The following is an 18,723-nucleotide window of genomic DNA, read 5'->3' as shown; positions in this document are numbered from 1 at the left end:
TTTTACAAAATATTGAAGTCATTCATATTACACAGCCAACTGCAAGAAAATACTGAAAATTAGTATCAAAAGAAATATTTTAATTCTGAAAAAAAATCTTTCAAAACAAGGATTACAGAGTTTCATATTGCCATATATACATGTTAAAAAAAATATTTCAGGACCCTGCATTCTCAATGCCCATCAAGGTGCAGTCATCTGAATTCCTATTTCTATCATCAACCTTTGACTGTGGCTAACATTGAATACGCTCTTTGTTCCAAGTGTTTTCTTTTTTTTTTTTTACATCATTATGCTATTTGACAAAACAGGTATTTGTGCAGTACAGGAAAACATTAAAATATATTTTCAATTAGGTTAAAGTGCACAGTACATCTGATAGGAAGTAACTGCTAGCTGCCAATCCAAACGACTGTTTTCAGCGTCCCCTCCCCACCCCAGATGGGAGGGCAGCCCTGGCATTGGCTGATGTAAGTCTGTGTTCAACGCATACTGTCCTCCTGGTCTCTTTGCGTTCACATCTGTCTTACAATTTGTGGCTGCTGCTGCTCTAAAAACTCAACAATGGCTTTTGACAGAGACAAAGATGCAGTCAGCATTCACAAGACTTGGAAAGACAAATTCCTGGGAAATCTCTACCTGCAGGGTGAGTGCACACGCTTGCAACTGCCTAAAATAGGCTGTGTGTCTGTGAAGTCTTACGTGACTCCCTCAGACCAACACGGATCCCTCTCCTTCGCTGGGTTTTCTCAAGTCATTTTTCTGTTTGAACGTGCTCCCTCCTGGGCCCTTCAGGCTCACAAATACTACTTACTTCACCTTCTCCTGTGCCCACCCTTGGTGTCGCATCCATCTGCCCCACCAATTCACTGACTCACTTCTGCGGATTCACACCAGACATCGTGAGTCTTACAGTGTTTTATGGGCTACTTTGAAAGCCACCAGCTAAGCTGCAATAAAATAAGCATGTCTACATCTCAGAATTGTTGCCTCTTTTAAAACGGACAGCTGTAGAAAGTGCTGGTTTCCTGACCTAGGTCCTCTGTATCTCAAGTTATTTCTTGATCACTTTTCAACGAAGCTGCCCTTAAACAACTTTTTGGTTACAGAATCATCTTTTTCTCCTCTCCACTCTCCTACACCACTTTCTTATTACCTACCTTTGGTGCTAGACTTTTCCCCAGGTTACAGTGCAAAATTACACAACAAGACACATGGCCAACACTCGTCACTTCTTTGTGTTAAAACGTGAATGTTTTGTGCATAGCAAAATAAGTATGAACCCAAAAAAAGAATTGTTCACATTTTTATATTCAAGTTTAATATGTCTTTTTTTCCATCACAGCTATTTACAAATAACTTTGGGGTGCTCTCTTGATTTCAGTCAGTTCATTATATCAAGGGACAACAGGGCTGCTGGAATGTAGGAAGCTGGATGGAATGCAGAAATATAAATAAGACCAATGTTCCATAAACCAAAGTGTAAATAATGGCTCCCCAGAAAACAGTTCTTGTCACAGAAGCACCTGCTTTTTTTGCTTAAATTTTTTTTTGAGTTATATACTTCAGAAAACATGACTATGGAGACCTAGAACTACTTGCACACCAAAGAGGATAGAAAATAACTCAATATTTATAATATTAAAATAAAGTGTTTAACCACAAAAAAGCAGTAATAAAATAGTTTCCTAGTTTACAATTTGCATCCAAAGGATGAATAACAACTCACTAATAAATAATATTTATATAAATATTTTGTATGTCGAAAATAGTTTTTTTTTTTTTAAAGGCAATGGTCTCAAGAAACTTCTTGAAAAATTTGGTGGTGAAAAACCTGATTGAGTTTCATTCCCTCCACCCCCCTCCCCCACGAAATACACTATGTGTTTGGTTTTAATAAAAACAAATGCATCTTGCTGCAAAACGGTTGTGCTTGGTGTCTTGGTAATGGCAGTGGGTGAGCATGGAAGGGATGAAGGAGGCTGTAGAAGGCATTGATGTGCTGCTCCGTTCTTCACAACCAGCTCCCTCATGGGTTTTAGGTAATTACCTGTCTCATCTTAATGTCGGAGTCAGTTACGAAAGGTAGGAAATCTTCTCCCATGTCCTTCCATCAATTCAACTCGAGTTGGGGAACTGACGCGGAGTGGGAGGGTGGGGGGGACAGGTGCTGAGAGCAGAGTCCAGGGTCTCTGACCAGAAAAGCGTCTGAGGCGACCCAAAGGAGGGGAGTTGTTCTCATGTGAACAGAGCCTTCGTTACAGTTACGTCTAGCAATGCTTGAACAGTAATGCCCACTTTGACCAGGCCTTTCTCTTCAAGGATGTGATGGGGTAGACACAGTTTTTCCTAAAAGAAGAACAAAGCATTGATTTTTAGATGACTGGAATCTAATGATAAAACCTCAAGACACCACTGATAGGAGTTAAGTCGAGCTCTGTTGTCTGCCTATTTGATCACCTCAGACTGCTCTCTCCCTAGCTTTCAACCCATTGCAAAGACCTTTTCTGTGTTGGCAAAGAAAACAACGATTTTTTTCCACAAGTGACAGTTGCTCTAGAAAGACTTCCAGGCATCCTGAAATGTGCAGAAGATCTAAACATTAAAAAAAAAAAAAAAATCCTTGACACTAAATAACTGAGCTACCTACAGTTGGAAACCACCCACCAGAAACATATTAGCTTATACTCTTACAAAGTTGCAGACAGCCTCTCACACATTTTAAGGGAACTTGAATACTCATTTATACAGACCACACAAGGTTCTACTGACCATAAACCTTTACAAATCTTTTTTTAAACTGGCCATTAATCTTGAGTTAGTTCATTTTATTTCCCATGATCTCTGGAATGGAGGCATCCTTTCTCACAGTTTGCAAACAGCCTTATAAATAAGTAATTTTAACCACAGCCTTTAATAGCCTCCCTTTTAAGACTCTTTTATAAAACTGTCAAAGACACAAATGTCCTGCTACTTCCTCGCGCTGTATTTCTGCTCTTGGGAAATGTCCAGCACATACTACTCAAGGAAGATAATCAAGGCGACTCACTCCCTGTGTGTGGCACCCTGCATGCGCAACTGACGGTTTACAAAAGAGCAAAGACAAAATACTTTTACACTTCTGTCGTTTGACCCTGGGCTAATACCATACAAGGGAATCTCCTTCCAGAGACTGTCTGCTTGATGGAGAAATGACTCCACAGCAAACACGCCCTCTCATGTACCCAAAGATGGTGTGTTCTCCACAGTCCAGTAACCACTTTTTTTTCCAAACTGGAGTATCATTGCATTAGTGTTGTATTAATTTCTGTTGTACAACAGAGTGAATCTGCCATATGTCTGTGTATATAGCCCCTCCCTCCCACCCTTCTAGGTCATCACAGAGCACCAGGCTGAGCTCCTCGTGCTGTACGGCAGACTCTCACTAGCTATTTTACGCATGGTAGTGTTTATATGTCAACCCTAATCTCCCAGTTCATCCCACCCTGCCCTTCCACGCAGTGGCCATGTCCCTTCTCCCTGTCTACGTCTCTATTCCTGCCCTGCAATTAATAGGTCCATCTGTATCACTCTTCTGTACTTCACATATATGCATTAATATATGCATATTATTGTTTTTTTTTCCTTTCTCAGTGGCCACTGTTTTTAAGAAGAGTTGAAATGAAAGCTGCATTAAGCCCCAGGTGGTGGATACAGTGTTTAACTTCAAGCTAACTGGGGTCACCGGTCAGAACTGCTTCCTTTCACGTGACTTTTCCTGGAGGAACCAGATCTTCCTGTTGCCTCAATGCAGGAATCTCCGTTAAGTTATCCCAAGTACAGGCATTCTGCTCTTAAAAAGATCTTTAAAAGACACATGCAAGAACCTGTTCCACAACCTCGAAATGTCTGTAGATTCTAATCTCGCAGTCTTAGCATCCCCCATCCCTCTCACTTCCCCAACTTAACAGTAAACTTCAGAGTGTCTCAAACTCTGACTCCGGGCTTTAAGTAATGGCTATTTGTCAATATAAAACAGCTGATTCTTTAAAACACAATTTGAACAGTTATTTCAAGCGGCTGGTGTGTATCAAATAGGATTATCTTGTCATCAATGTTGTGTTTGGTGGAGAGGCAAGCTTATGCTACTTGCCAACTTAGTAGCCAAATGTCAACTTGAGAAAGAATAGGAGGTTCTGTCCAAGTTATGAACTGGGCCCTAGGCCACAGTGGATTCCTCCTTGTGCCACAGCCTGAGGTCAGTGTGTGCCCAACACCTGTTGCCATGGCTTGTGAATCTCATTTCATCACTAAGACTAATACTACAGGGACAGGAATGTATTTTCCTCATTCTCATGGTTTCCACAGAATCCAAGTAGGAAATTATAAATGCCTACTAATTATGGTTAAGCTCCTGGTGCAAGGAATTCCTTGGGAAAAAAATAAATCTTCACTTTATACCAGATGCCAAGAACAATTTGAGATGAATTGAAGAGTTTAAAAAAAAAAAAAGTCCCCAAACACTCCTTCCAATCAAATATAGGTATGTATTTAATATTTTCTCTGAAAAACAGATGGGGATGAAAATATGATATCAAAATCACAAAAGATAAAAACAATTGATCACCTGAAAATGTAAAGCTCCTGTGTATCAAAAAACAAACACTCAATTAAAAGATAAACAACAAACTAAAAAAATCAGCTGCATCAAATTACAAAGGGATTATATTGGCACATAAGCTCAACAAATCACTGCAGAAAAACACTAAGAAATCAATAGAGCACTGAGGAAGGAACATGAACAGAAGTTTAAAAACAAGGGATTTGCCCAAGGCATTTTGAACAAGATATTTTGCATCTTGACCTCAGTGTTCACCTATGTTTAGCAGCAAATATTCTTGAATTCTACAACTAATAGTTGGACAAAGCCTAACCTCTGTGTGCAACATGGCTTTGACGGGGCTGTCCTGAGTCCTGCTTGAGCTGTATGTCCCCATCAGTGACTGCCCAGTCCCACGAATGAGTGATGGCTCCAGTGGTCTGCAGAGTTGAGTTTCCAAGATAGAAGTCATGCTTGGGAAGGGCTGGGGCTCCAGGGAAACAGGATGGGAAGATATGAGGCCTTGGCTGCCTGCTGACAGGACACTGCAGTTGTCACACACCAAGTGAGCTCAAAGTCCTCCCATAGAGTTCAAGATTCTCCCTTCCACCCTTGCAGCTGGTGACAAGGAGCAAACACAAGATATAAAAGGTACCCCTTGCGTCCTATCTGGCTTTCGCTTTTCATTTAGACTTCCTAAGAATCCCTGAGGTGCCCTCCGATTACATTATAGGGTTGGAGGTACCTAGGAAGACAAGCACAGAAACCTCATAAAAACAATCAGAAGTTGTAGTTATTCTATTACAGGACTAGGAGGATATCTCTGCTGCGAACTACAGCCTGAGGTGCTGGTTGACAAGATGAGTCTGCCAGAAATACGGAGGCGCTTCAAGGGTGGTCAGAAGGCCATTTTGGTCACACTAGTCCTATCATTGCATATCCCACAGGGAGGGAATCCCTGTAGAAGTTGTGATGGGAAGGAACTGCTGTGAATTTATAGCTGGATGGGAAGTGATTCCACCTTACCTGTGTAATAAACTTAGAAGAGAGAGGTGAACGTTTACACTGGATTTAAATGCACAAAAATCTCCTTGTTAGAGGAGATGAGTGGCTGGCATTGAGAATGTAGTAGCAGACTGCTCTCCTTTGCTGTTTCTTTTTAAAGCACAAAGCAGAATCATAAAGTAGTATCCTGCATGCAAATACTCTGAAGAACTCGTCCTGTCCTTTGCATTGTTTCTCCAATCGTGAATCAATTATTCACTCTTATCCCTCCCACCCATCTCTCTTCTGAGCCACAACAAGTAGGGCTGAAAAAGGCAGGTGAGCCATAAAGATTCAACTCCAACTCTGCAAGACTTCTGGGGTACCTTCTATAGGTCTGGTCCCAATGCTATAGATTTACGTTGCTTTTTCACTTTTTTCTTTTTGACAACTCTGCGAGGTATTGGGTTTTTCTGTAACGTCATATGGAAAAATCTGAATGAACTTTTTGGCCAATCCAATAGACAGAATATTCTGTTTTACAGAGGAGAAAACAGAGATGTAAACAGCTTAACTTCACTTACAGTCACACAGTAGGTAAAGTAGGATTTGAACTTGTGTCTAATCTTACAGCAGCGGCCCCTTCCATGACATCATGTTGCTTCCCCCAAGGTCCTTGACTGAGAAATGAGTATGTTCCATCTGTGTCCAGGAGACAGGGCACGGCCCCTGGCCCCTTGGAGTTCTCTCTAGTCCCACCAAATTCAGCATCAAGTGGGCATGAAAGAACCCTCAACACAGGAAAGGCATTAGCTCTGTTGGTTAGCTCACTTAGTTTCCTTTGTAGTGAGGGACAGACGTCTTGTTCTCGCAGAAAATGCCTTGTGGGAGCAGGCAGATCACTGTCCCTATCTGGCTCTCTTTCTCTAGTTTCCTACGCTCCGCAGGAAGCATGCTGCCTCCTGCCAGGCCACCCACTAGACAAAATGAAGTCACACAGGCAGCACATTTCATGTGGTTCAGTCTGTTGCTAAAACGTAAAGTCTTGGCACTAAATGATTGAACCTTGAAACTGTCTGCATGGGTAAGAGAACTTCAGTTCCTCCTCTGCCACGTGAGAACTCAGAGGGGCTGCTTCCTCCGACGTGAAATACAGATCATGTCAATTGCTTCTAGACCAAGAGAATTTCTTGTCAACTCTTTATTTGGTTCTCTGTTTTCCAGCCCAGGTACTGTCTAGAATATTTGTTTTCTATGTATATCCACCCTTTCTCTCACGCTTCTAAACCATACCCCCTTCACCTGGCTATTCCTATATATCTTTAAGGCTTCAGTGTAAACATCATGGTTCTAGAAAGGCTTCAAAGACCACACACACACTCTCATCAGGGCCAGTCCCCCTTTTCCATGTGGTTTACATACAGAATCCTGTACCTGACCTATCACAGAATCTCATTCATTGAATTCCTCTTTAGTTGTCCACTAAGTCTGCTATATAGGGTCCAAAAACCTGTAAGCCAGTCCAGCCCGTGGTCTGTTTTTGTAAATAAAGTTTTTTGAGACACATTTATGCGTCTTCTGTGGCAGCTTTCATACTATAGCAGCTGAGCCAGGGAGTCCTAAAGATAGGGTTTGGCCCAAAGAGCCTAAAATATTTACTGGCATTTTATAGAAAAAGTTTGCCAGCTCCTAGCCTAGAATATAAGTTTTTTTGAAGACAAAGTCACGTGTCATGGTTACCCTTTTTATTGCCAAGGTGGGGTGCTGCACAATCTTCATTCAATATTTGAAGAATGAATGAATGAACACAATCGTAAACAAAATCCAGAGAAAAAGCCACAGAACTGGATCCTGATAGTCTTAAGGGAAAAAGCAAACATTCTATATACCTGATTATTTATTGAGAACTAATTTCAAAATCTGAAGTCAAATTTTAAAAGCCCACATGCCACGTGGCCCAAAAACCCAAACATAAAACAGAAATAGTATTGCACAAATTCAATATGTTTTAAAAAACTTAAATCTCCTGAAATAAAATCCCATTAAAATATTTTTTATCTAATCCAGAACCATTTTCAAAATCATAAAATTTTAATTACATTTACCCTGTAGGTGAAACATCCTTTCTCCTTATAATAGAGACCAGCATGGAATTGAGAGACATAACCCTGGCCACCATACACTAAATTTAATTTCTTACTTACAAATAATTGGCCTTTATTTGTGAGTGCCTTTACGTATGTACTCAGTGATGAAAATCCTACTCAGTGGTTTTGTTTTTGAGTTCTGTGGGGCCCTTTCCTCAGCACCGTTTTTAAGTGTTTCTCCCCAAGGGCAGTGAGCTACCTAGGAACCACAAATCCATAAGTAGAACGAACTAATAGAACTCACTTAGTGTCACAGATTTTGGAAATCCCGACACTGAGTGGCAAGTTGCCACTGACTGGAAGAACTGGAGAAAGAGAAGTTTCTATTTCAAATAGATCTATTTCAAAAGAATGTGTAAATAAATACTTGATCATTTTTATCAGGTATTAGAAGGAAATAACTAAAAAAAACCAAGTCTTTCTTGTGAAAGGAAGATTTAGTATGCATATATAAATCACAACTAAATCCCCAACCACCTCTCAGATAACAAGTGGGTTGACCAAGTATCCCTAGTTACACGGCAGTGGCAGGCACCATGCTAGCACGTGAGTTGGTGCACGAGTACCTGGGGGAAGAACCACGGGGAGGTTTAATAATATTCTGAATAGAAATGAACAGTAATGGGCAAGAGAGTTCATTTCAAGTTTTGCCTAGAGGGCTAAATTAATTGTGTTCCTCTTGTTACCAGACTATTTGATGAAAAAAAAAAAAATACCATCCAACAGATCCCCAGAGGAGCAGCACATTAGGGTACAGATGCATTAAAGACACAAGAAATGAGTGCATCCAAAAAACTACTTCGGAAGCCAGAACTGAAATAGGAATGCGGCCAAGAATGATGTCAGGTCAGCGCCGAAAATTAAATCGGCTCTCATGGGATTGTGCTAGTTAGTTTTTATTGACAGAATTTTCTTTCAGGTGGCCACCCAGTAAGTCATCTCTCTTCTTCCTCTGTGCCCCCACCCTAATTAAGAAGAAAAAAACCAAAGAGCTATGACCGTGGAAGGGAAGTCTCAACGCACTGCAGAGCTGGAGATTAAGTGCTGAGTGTAACTCTGGGGGTGCACAAATTAATGTATTGATGGGCTGATAAAAACTTGGATTTATCACCCAAAATGTGTCTGTTAACAACTTATGGCTCATGGTGCTCGTTAGACATTGTACAAAGGGATTTTATTGTGTTACAAGTTAATGAGTACAAGACCGCACCAAAGGCAATTCAGTACATCTGCAGGTTACTTATTACACAACCGATGTGAATTCGACAACTTCCACACACCCCGTATTTCACCAATCAACACAAAATCAGGAGGGAAAGGCTCAGTTAACTCAAGATATCACCACGTAAAGACCTGTTAGAAAATCTGATCTGATGTACCAACAAAGCATCTTTATAAAATATATTCTAACTATATAAGTTTTCCACATTCTGAAGTTCCCCTAGATTCATGGAAATGTTCAGAAAAATAAAATTATCTTCTTAGTAGCCATCTATAAATACTGCTTCTATCTGAGTAAATTAAGAAATTTATCTTGAGGAAGTGAACTCCATTCTCCCCCTCCACCCAACCTAAGAAAAGATATTTGGCAGCCGGACATAAATTGAAGCACTGAGGAGTCTGTCTTCACCGTGGAGCAGGGCCTTTTCATATTATAAAATGACATCCCCAAACCAGGAATATCTTGGTCTAGATAAGATCACAATGTCCTTTTCTTTAATTACAAACTGATAACATTCTTCTGAAAGCAGATATAATAATTAACATATAATCCTTTAAGTTTATTAAATATAGAAGTAGCTTGCTAATGTCACTGGAAATCAAAGGTTAAATGGAAATTTCAAGTCACTGGAGAAACTACATTCTTCTAAAATAAAAGCAATCTAATTGGCTCCTACCACAGTAACCCAAGCCCCAGGACCAAGAATATTCCATGACTCATGGCTTTATTTGGAAATAAATACTGTCAAATTCATCACATTCTAGACTTGAAGTTACGATGTGATGTAGCAAAAAAGAAAGGAAAAAAAAGCAAAATGACCCATTATATTATTTAAAAATAGAAACCCCTTTTGGAAAATCCTTTCTAAGAGCCTCAGAGGAGACCAAACAAGGAATAAGTAAAAATATACAGAAAGAGTGGTGTGCAGTGGATCCTCCAGGGGGCGCTCTGACAGTGTAAGCCCCCTTCTCCCCATCGACCCTTCAGCACAGCTCTCATGCAGCAGGGCAGAGGGGCTCTCTCAGGGTGGAAGAGGACGGTCACCCTCCCTGATGCCCTTCACAGCTCCCGCTGCAGGAAGCAGGGAGGAAGCCAAGTGGACAGCCAGCAAAGCAGTCATTTTCCAGATGGTAATTTTCAACTTGGTCAACAGTGGTTATTATTAAAGATTTTTATAGACCAAATTGGACCCCAAATGCTTGCTTTCTGTCTTCTTAGCAAGGCAGCCCCTCTACAGCTCAACTGCCCAATCCCGAATTAGGATTCAGCTTCAATACTGACCCAATGGGAAGATTTTCATACGCTAAATCCCCTTTGCTCCTGTTCTGGAAACTTCTTCCACTCTACCCAGGGCAGCAAAGCTCACTGGGAGAGTGAAGAGGCCCTGCATAGCACTGCTGTTGGCACTACATGGACGAGGAAACACGAGGTGTGGGTACAATGAGTCCTCACTGTTTCTCAGCAAGTGAAATTATTTCATGGGAACCGCAGTCTATAAAGTTTGTGCTTCTGGAAAATCTGATGTATAAACGTTCAGCTTCAAAACTTGAGAGATTACTGAAGAGATGACAGGGATGGAAGTTTGCAAGGCAAAGGCTCAGAGGGAGGAAGGACCCTGTCACAGAGCAGGGGACAGACCAGAGTGTAAGGATGCACATGCAGGCGTTATGGAGACAGAGCATTCCAGCGGTAAGTGATATAGATCAGCACTATAAAGAGAATATGGACAAGACAGAAGCTTATAAGGTCCCTGGAGCGGAGGGCAGAAGTTGGTTGTGGGGGTTTCTCCCCAAGTGCCAGCAGAGTGTCAACAGTCTTTCGAATGTGACGAAAATCCAACTGCAGGATGTCATACGGAGAGCAGAGGTCAGCCTATTCCGAGGGCAGCCATCAGAACAGAAAGAGACAGTGCATACAATTAAAAATACACAGAACAATGGCTGGAAAGAAGCACACATTTTTACTTAACTAGCAAATGGTAAGAGTAACCCCTTATTTCAAGCAGGTAAAAACCGTTTCACCAAAGTTTTTTTTTTTTTTTAATTACAAAAGAAAAGCAGCATACCCAAGGACTTCTATGCAAATAGGACAAAGAAATTCTTTACCCCCAATCTTGCTAATAAGGAATAGAATGTTCTGCAATTTATATGTCATTCTGGTATTCAAAGAGTTTTAATATTCAAGTGTTCTCATAAGTCAACAATGGCATTAAAATAAGAGCTTTTCACCTGGGACACATTTAGGTCTTCACCTTACTAAAGGGAAAAATATAAACTTTAAAATTTAAGCCCTTTCTTCACCATTCTCTTAATGCCTTTTTTATCCTGGTCTATGAAGACTGAATATAAAGCATTTCTCTCTGAAAGGTAATGAATGCACCTAATTTGTTTTTCTTTTAGAATTATTGATAAACTCTGGGCATTGCTAGTTCTAATTATACCCCTACATGTGCCCCAAAAGTACATTAAATTTCACATTTTTGCTCCTGACATAAACCAAAAGTCTAGCAGAGCTTCTTAGATCTGCAGTTAAATAAGAGTACATTCCTGCATAGCATTTTATATAAATTTCTTCACCACTAAACAGGTATGGTTGGGGCACAGACCTTCAGGTTTTGTCTACATGACAGTCACCATGCAAGGAGGCAGAACTCTTCCTTTCTCAACTAAACGCAAAAATTAGGTGCTGAGTCTTGAGTTGACCTCTGGATGCCTACTGCTCTCAAGAAAAAAAAATGGTTTTCTGATACCCTGAATTCCTGACCACAGTTTCAACTTAAAAATTATAATTGATATGTTGGTATGAAACCAAAGTTCTGGTTTTGTTTCCAAATTGAAAAAGAAAATATTTGAAAATATTTGTAATATATTTCATAAATGCAGCTTTATGTCCAAATTAGGCAAAGCATTTAAATATATATAGAATATATATTTTATGATATACTTTGCAACAACATTGCCCTCCGTTTTAGCATCACTGCTAAGCAGAGGCAAATCACAGAGCAACTGAAAGAGGATTCTAAAAGACTATGTCTTTCTCATATATTCTGAAGTTAGCTTGATGCCCCCTGATAAAGAGGCAAACTCAGTGTAAAGGGGTTGAATAAGATTATAAGCCTCCCAATCTTAATTTATGAAGGTAGAGATACTCTCAACAAAAGACATTTAAGGAAATTAACAAATCATGTTACATCTATTCGGATCATCCATCTTTTCTCAGTGCATTAGGAGGAATCAAGTGAGCACTGCTATTTTCTCAAGCATTAAAACAGCTACTGTATGTGTGTTACCTGCTCAGTCATGTCTGACTCTTTGCAACCCCATGGACTGTAGCTCGCCAGGCTCCTTTGTCCATGGGATTCTCCAGACAAGAACACTGGAGTGGGTTGCCATTCCCTTCTCCAGGGGATCTTCCTGACCCAGGGATTGAACCCAGGTCTCCAGCATTACAGGCAGATTCTTTACCATCTGAACCACCAGGCTACTAATAGAATGTATTTCACTAGGACAGTGATGGAGTCAAGAATTAACAGCTGGGGAAACATCTAGGAGAAGTAGCTTCCTATTGCAATAACAATTTTCTATTGCAACGTTGTGCTTAATCAGTGAACTCTGAACAAAACGAACATAAGACAGAAGGCATATGCACACTGAAATGTGACTGTCACAAAAGTGGTATTTCCATGGGTAAAAGCAGTATATATCTCCACTATGTATTTCAATACATTTCCCAGAACCCTATGGAAAATGTCTGGTCTGCTTCCCTGCGTCTCCATCAAAGAACTCAGATCGTCTATGGTTTCCAGTGTATTTATCCAACAGTACACTTCTCACATGGGTAGGCAACACAGACCATTCTTCTCATTCTGGAAATAATTTTCATGATGCCACAGATTCTGGGTTTTATTTAGATATAGTGGGTAGAGCTGTTTTTAGCCAATCTGTGGCAGGTGGTTTAAATTAAATCACAATCTCTGAAGGAAAAGGCATGGGTCTAAGACTGGCTGACAGGCAAAAATCATAATGGGTGGAGTACCGGCACCTCTGCTTCCACCCAAGTCACACAGCTCACAGCCATCAAATCAGTCCCTCAAGGATGTCATGACAGGAACCAGGGCTGAAATTGCCAGGAGAACCTGGTAGTTTTCCAACACTTGTGCTTCCCCAATTTCAGTTTTAATAAGAGGGACTTACAGATTATGCTTTATTTTTTCTTATAATTAAAATCAGAAAACACTAAAAGAGAAGGAAATTTAAAGAGCCCAAATTTCACCATATATTTACAGAGCACTAGTAATTATTGCAAGGTGTTTGAAAAACATAGTTAATACACTCAAGAGTCCCCAGAGGCAAATGCAAATACTAATTTCCATTATAGTGAACAGAAATCACCATTACTAGAGGTTAACTGATTCTGATACAAGGCAACATGTGTGTGGCTAAAATTACTATTAAAGATTAATTCAGGTTCCCCCAAATACTACAGATATAAACAGATATGTAGATGGATCTGGCAAAAGGTTTAATTTACAGGCATTCTGAGTGTAATAGACTAAATTCTAAGAAATTTAGAATATATTGTTTATTTACATTTAATTTTAAAGGCAGTATACTTATTAATACAAAGTACTTTGAATCTAAAATATCATAGCACAGGAACGATGATGGTTATTCTAAAAATTTAAAGTCTTAATTGACAAGGTATAATTTGGCAGAGTGAATTAGGAAAAGGTTTCCAGAGTTTTCCCCAGATATGAGAACTAATCACCAATTTTACGCACTTAAGAGAGTAACTCTAATATTGGTATGATAATTTATCTAGAAATGTAATTTTAAGCTTTTGGAATAAAATATTTATTTTCAACCATGTACATCTGAAAGGCTGTCAGACCACTGACCAGACTTTGTTCTGCCACCAGGAGACACCCAGTGGGAGAGGATTCTTACATGAACGTGATAAACACCTACTAACTATTAAGAGATGACTGGTTTTCTAAGCTAGAGATTAGCTTTATTTAATAAATTATGAATTTAAAAACTTATTTTAATATAATCAGGTGTATAATCAGGGACCTGCACCTCTGGTTATCCAACCTCAGAGATAATCAATGCAAATATAAACATAAAGCTTATAATAAGAATCTCACACCCCTCCAAAGTGTTTATTAGTTAGGATTTAAATTGACACTAAAGTCATTGATTTGGGGAAGAAAAGAGGCATTGGGCTCAAAGAGGCAAAGGAACTCCTATCTCCTATTTTAAGATTAAAGCAAACAAAAAAGGTAGCGTCAATGTATAAAACGTGTTTCAATTAAAAATTTCAGATCATTTTTATATGTATAGTGTCCTAAACCCTCAAAACAGGTGTAAAGTAGGAAAGGTTTTACAATTATTTTCAAAAATATCTCATATAAAAGTAAAAAAAATACAAATATGAAAGGTACTGACAAGAAGATTCAATCATAATTCCATTTGTATCAACACAGTCATCGTTAGCTTCTCAGTATATTTTTGGATTTTATGTTTAACTCATCTGGCTGATGCAGAGGACGGACACCAAGTGACTTGCCCTGTGGACATGGAATGAAAACATTCCCCTCCCACAGTCCAGCAAGGACCCCTGGCCTCGGTGCTGCCCAGGCAGGCAGAGACTCTGTACAGTACATGGAGTCGGTGCCCTAATCCTCTTCCCTATTTCCTCCCTGGAGTTAGTAATGAATAGGAAGCGCTAGGCAGCTAGGTGCATTTAATTCCAAGTTCCTTCTTCCTCTAAAGAGAGCAAGTCTGTTAAATGAAGGACCTTGGTCCACAAAGAGGTTGGAGGCCAAGGTTTCTCATTTAAATTGGAGAGACAGAGAACAACGTGTCCATTCTCAACAGGACCAAGGGTTCTTTCCTCAGACAGAAACCTGGGCAACTCCTCTCAGAAAAAGACCAGGGCAATCCCCTCAGAAAATCTGGCAACTTCTCTCAAGAAAGACCAGGGAGTCTCACCTTGGACAGACACCTGACAGAGACCTGTTCTTTCCCAGGAGAGAACAGGGTTTCTCCCCTCAGACTGAGACTTGAGCTATTTCTCTCGGAAAAAGAACAGGACATCTCCTTTCAGTCAGAGATCCGAGTGTCTTGACCCAGAGAAAGAATAAGTTTTCTTTGCTCAGAAGAAATGTGAGTGATTTCTCTCAGAAAAAGACCAGGGCTTCTCCCCTCAAACCTGAGCAACTTCTCCCAGAGAAAGACCAGGGTGTCTCCACTCAGTCAGAGACCCAAGCACTCCTTCAATTAAAAAAAAAGAAAAAACAGGACATCTCCACTCAGACACCTGAGAGATTCTCTCAGAGAAAGGCCAAGGCATCTCCCCCCATACAGTGAGTTGGGCGACTTTTCCTAGGAATGGCCAGGGCTTTTCCGCTTGTCAAAGACCCAAGCAGCTTGTCCCAGAGAAAGACCAGGGTGTCTCCCCTCAGTCAGAGACCTGAGCAACTTCTAAGAAAGACCAGGCTGTCTCCCCTCAGTCAGAGAAGACTTCTCCCAGAGTAAAACTAGGGCATCTCCCCTCAGTCAGAGACCTGAGGGACTTCTCCCAGGGAAAGACCAGGGTATCTCCCCTCAGAGACCTGAGGGACTCTTTGCAGAAAAAAAGAGCAGGGCATCTCCCCTCATGTAGAGGCCTGGGTGACTTCTCTCAGAGAAAAACCAGGGCATCTCCCCTGGACAGAGAGTTGGGTGATTTCTCCCAGGAATGACCAGGGAGCCTCCCCTCAGAGACCTAAGCAACTTCTCCCAGAGCAAAACCAGGGTGTCTCCACTCAGAGAGACGCCTGGGTGACTTCTCCCAGGAATGACCAGGGCTTCTCCCCTCATTCAGAGTCCTAAGGGATTTCTCCCAGAGAAATCTCCCAGAAACCCAAGCACTCCTTCCATAAGGAAAGCCAGGGTGACTCCGCTCACAGAGACACCTGAGCAACTTCTCCTGGAGAAAGACCAGGCCTTCTCCCCTCAGGGACTTGAGCGACTTTTCCCAGAGAAAGACCAAGGCTTCTCCCCTCAGTCAGAGACTTGAACCACTTCTCCCAGGAAAGACCAGAACTTCTCTGTTTAATCAGAGACCTTAGTGACTCCTTTCAGAGAAAAAACCAGGGCATCTCCCCTCAGACAGAGAGCTGGGTGACTTCTCCCAGAGAAAGATCAGGCTGTCCCCCTCAGAGAGAGACCCATGTGGTTTCCACCAGAGAAAGACCAGGATGCTTCTCCCCTCAGACAATGAGTTGGGTGATGTCTACCAGAGAAAGACCAGGGTGTCTCCCCTCAGAGAGAGAACTAAGTGACTTCTCTCAGAGAAATACCAGGGCATCTCTCCTCATAGGGAGACCTGGGCAATTTCTCCCAGAGAAAAACTAGGGCGTCTCCCCTCAGACAGAGACCTGAGCAACTTCTTTAGGAAAGACCAGGGCGCCTCTCCTCAGAGACCTGAGCGACTTCTCCCAGAGAAAGACCTGGTGCCTCCCCTCAGAGACCTGAGTGACTTCTCCCACAGAAAAACCAGGCCATCTCCCCTCAGTCAGAGTCCTAGGCAACTTCCTCCAGAGAAAAGACCAAGGCATCTCCCCACAGAGACCTGGGTAGCTTTTCCCAGAGAAAGGCCAGGGTGTCTCCCCCTCAGACTTCTCCCAGGAAAGACCAGAGTGTCTCCCCTCATTCAGAGACTTAAGTGACCTTTATCAGAGAAAGACCACCGTTTCTCTCTCAGACACAGACATGGGTGCTTCCCAGCAGGCTGAGAGACTAGGGCACTATCTTTCAGAAAAAGACACGGCTGTTTCCCTCAGACAAAGAGACCATGGGCTCTCTCTCCAGATAAAGATTTCAGTGTCTCCCTCTCCAACTCCTCCCCCCCAAAAAAACATCAAGGTGAAATATTCCCTGGTAAGAAAAAAAATATTTTCTAGTATTTTTGATGCTTCACAAATGAGAGATTTCTCTTGACCTGAGACTAGTAAGAGTCCTAAAATAGGCCTAAGTTTGGATAAACTTGGGAACCCTCCAGTAGCCAACTGTGAATTCTCCATATCAAGGTCAGAGACCAGGAATGACCAAGATGACTCAGAAAAGGCAAAGAAAGCCTCAATATGTTCACAAAATGCCTCATGACCTGGAGGCTTAATTGAAGTCAGATTTTTGGTGATTGAGACTATATTCTGAAGAACTTGGAAGCCCACCAAGGGTAAGCCTGTGTTCAAGATCAAGTTAACACTTGCACCAGAGGTCAGAGACAGCACACAGTCTGACTGGCATCAACATTACTGGTGTCTTTGGGGCGGAGCCAGCAAAATCTCCCAATTCCCAGATTTCCATGAGATAATTTTCCTGCAGCTGAGCAGCAGATGGCAGAAAGCAACTGGAACAATTCTGAAATCATGGGGCTGCAGAGCATCCATGGATCATTGGCTAAAAGAAACCTTAAGGGTTCAGTGATTTTCAAACTACAATTAGCAATAGAACATTTGTCCCCCAAAGGAACTCTTAACTGGAAAGTCAGTATATGCCACAGGCAAGGGAGAAACTGCTGTAGCAAGGCAGCAGTTATGATCTGTAATCTCCCCAAGTGGCTTTCCTCACCTCCTAGGTGGGGCCTTAAAAAGAATCCAGGGCTCTGGAGAATGTGGCTTAATCTATCACTTAAGTCCAACACCTGCAGTTTGCAGAGCAGGGAACTCCATCAAAGAGACCCTCCATGTAAGCCAGAAAGAAGGCAGGAGCTTGATGCTTTTGAACCCGACAGACCTGGGTTCAAAAGCCAGCTCTGCTGCCTCCCAGCTGCAAATGTGAGGTTAGGAAATTGTGTAACCTCTCTGGACCTCATTTTCTTCATTGTACGGTAATAAAATACTTCTAATCCTCAACAGTGAGCATTCAAGAAGATGAGGCAGGTGTAAGAAGTTCTCAGCGAATGGCTTTAACGGCTCTAGGCTGCCACAGGCTCGCCCCCGGGCACATAACCAGTTAAGGACACAGGTGTGGCTAATTGATCCCAAACCCCGAGAGTCCCTCACAGAGCCTCTGCATCACCCTCACGCCTCGCCTTCCAGGTGCTGTCCCTTTAGTTGGGCAATTGGCCCCAAACAGAAGAAAACAAAATCAAAACCAAAAACCTAAGGCACAGGGAAGCAGGAAGAGAAGTGACCCAGGCTGAAATAACTACCTGAAGAAATATTAACTCTGCCAGCAGGAAAGAAACTTGCCAGGGAGGGCCATTTCCAATTTGTTTTTAAGGATCTTTCCTTGGCATTCTCATTAGCAAACCTCTACCTCATCCCAGAATCCCTCAGAGATGGCAAATATGCCAGGTGTAACCCTAACAGAATTTCTCCCAAACTCCAAACCAACTCCTTTCTGTGATGTCAACTCCTATCATTGGCATCAATTGTGCCAAATCCTAACTGTGCCCTAGACTAGGAAATGTATAGGTCCAGCCTTATCCAAACATCACAAATAACAGACGTCTTGAGTCACCAGTATTCTTGCCTGGAGAATCCCAGGGACGGGGGAGCCTGGTGGGCTGCTGTCTATGGGGTCGCACAGAGGCGGACACGACTGAAGCGACCTAGCAGCAGCAGCAGCAGGGTCACCATACCCATCTACTACATACTCTAACCTTCTGCAGAGATACTAGGCTGCTTACACTGTCTGCAATTCTGAATGCAGCTCATTTGAAGAAGCCACATTTATAGGTAAGCCACTCCACTGAACACACAATAAAATGCTCCATGAACCTTGACCAACCCCGAGGCA

At 41.7% G+C, this 18,723-nt stretch overlaps 1 protein-coding gene across 4 annotated transcripts in view; it reads right to left on the bottom strand.

Moving 5' to 3' along the window:
- LRCH1 (leucine rich repeats and calponin homology domain containing 1) overlaps positions 1-18,723 on the bottom strand; it is a 219,083-nt gene continuing 200,360 nt past the window's right edge. For 2 of the 4 annotated variants that reach the window (XM_040267245.1, XM_040267248.1), the window contains one exon: positions 1-2,349. In XM_040267245.1, the coding sequence (XP_040123179.1) occupies positions 2,239-2,349 (111 nt within the window). In that variant the 3' untranslated portion in view covers positions 1-2,238. Of the gene's footprint in view, positions 2,350-8,865; positions 10,805-18,723 lie in introns of those variants that run through there. The other 2 variants (XM_040267244.1, XM_040267246.1) reach the window with 1 other exon arrangement.

The sequence above is a fragment of the Oryx dammah genome, unplaced genomic scaffold (genome assembly GCF_014754425.2).
Source record: "Oryx dammah isolate SB20612 unplaced genomic scaffold, SCBI_Odam_1.1 HiC_scaffold_24, whole genome shotgun sequence".
Taxonomy (NCBI): domain Eukaryota; kingdom Metazoa; phylum Chordata; class Mammalia; order Artiodactyla; family Bovidae; genus Oryx; species Oryx dammah.
The sequence above is the reverse complement of the archived record's forward strand: the minus strand, read 5'-3'. Positions and strand labels throughout refer to the sequence as shown.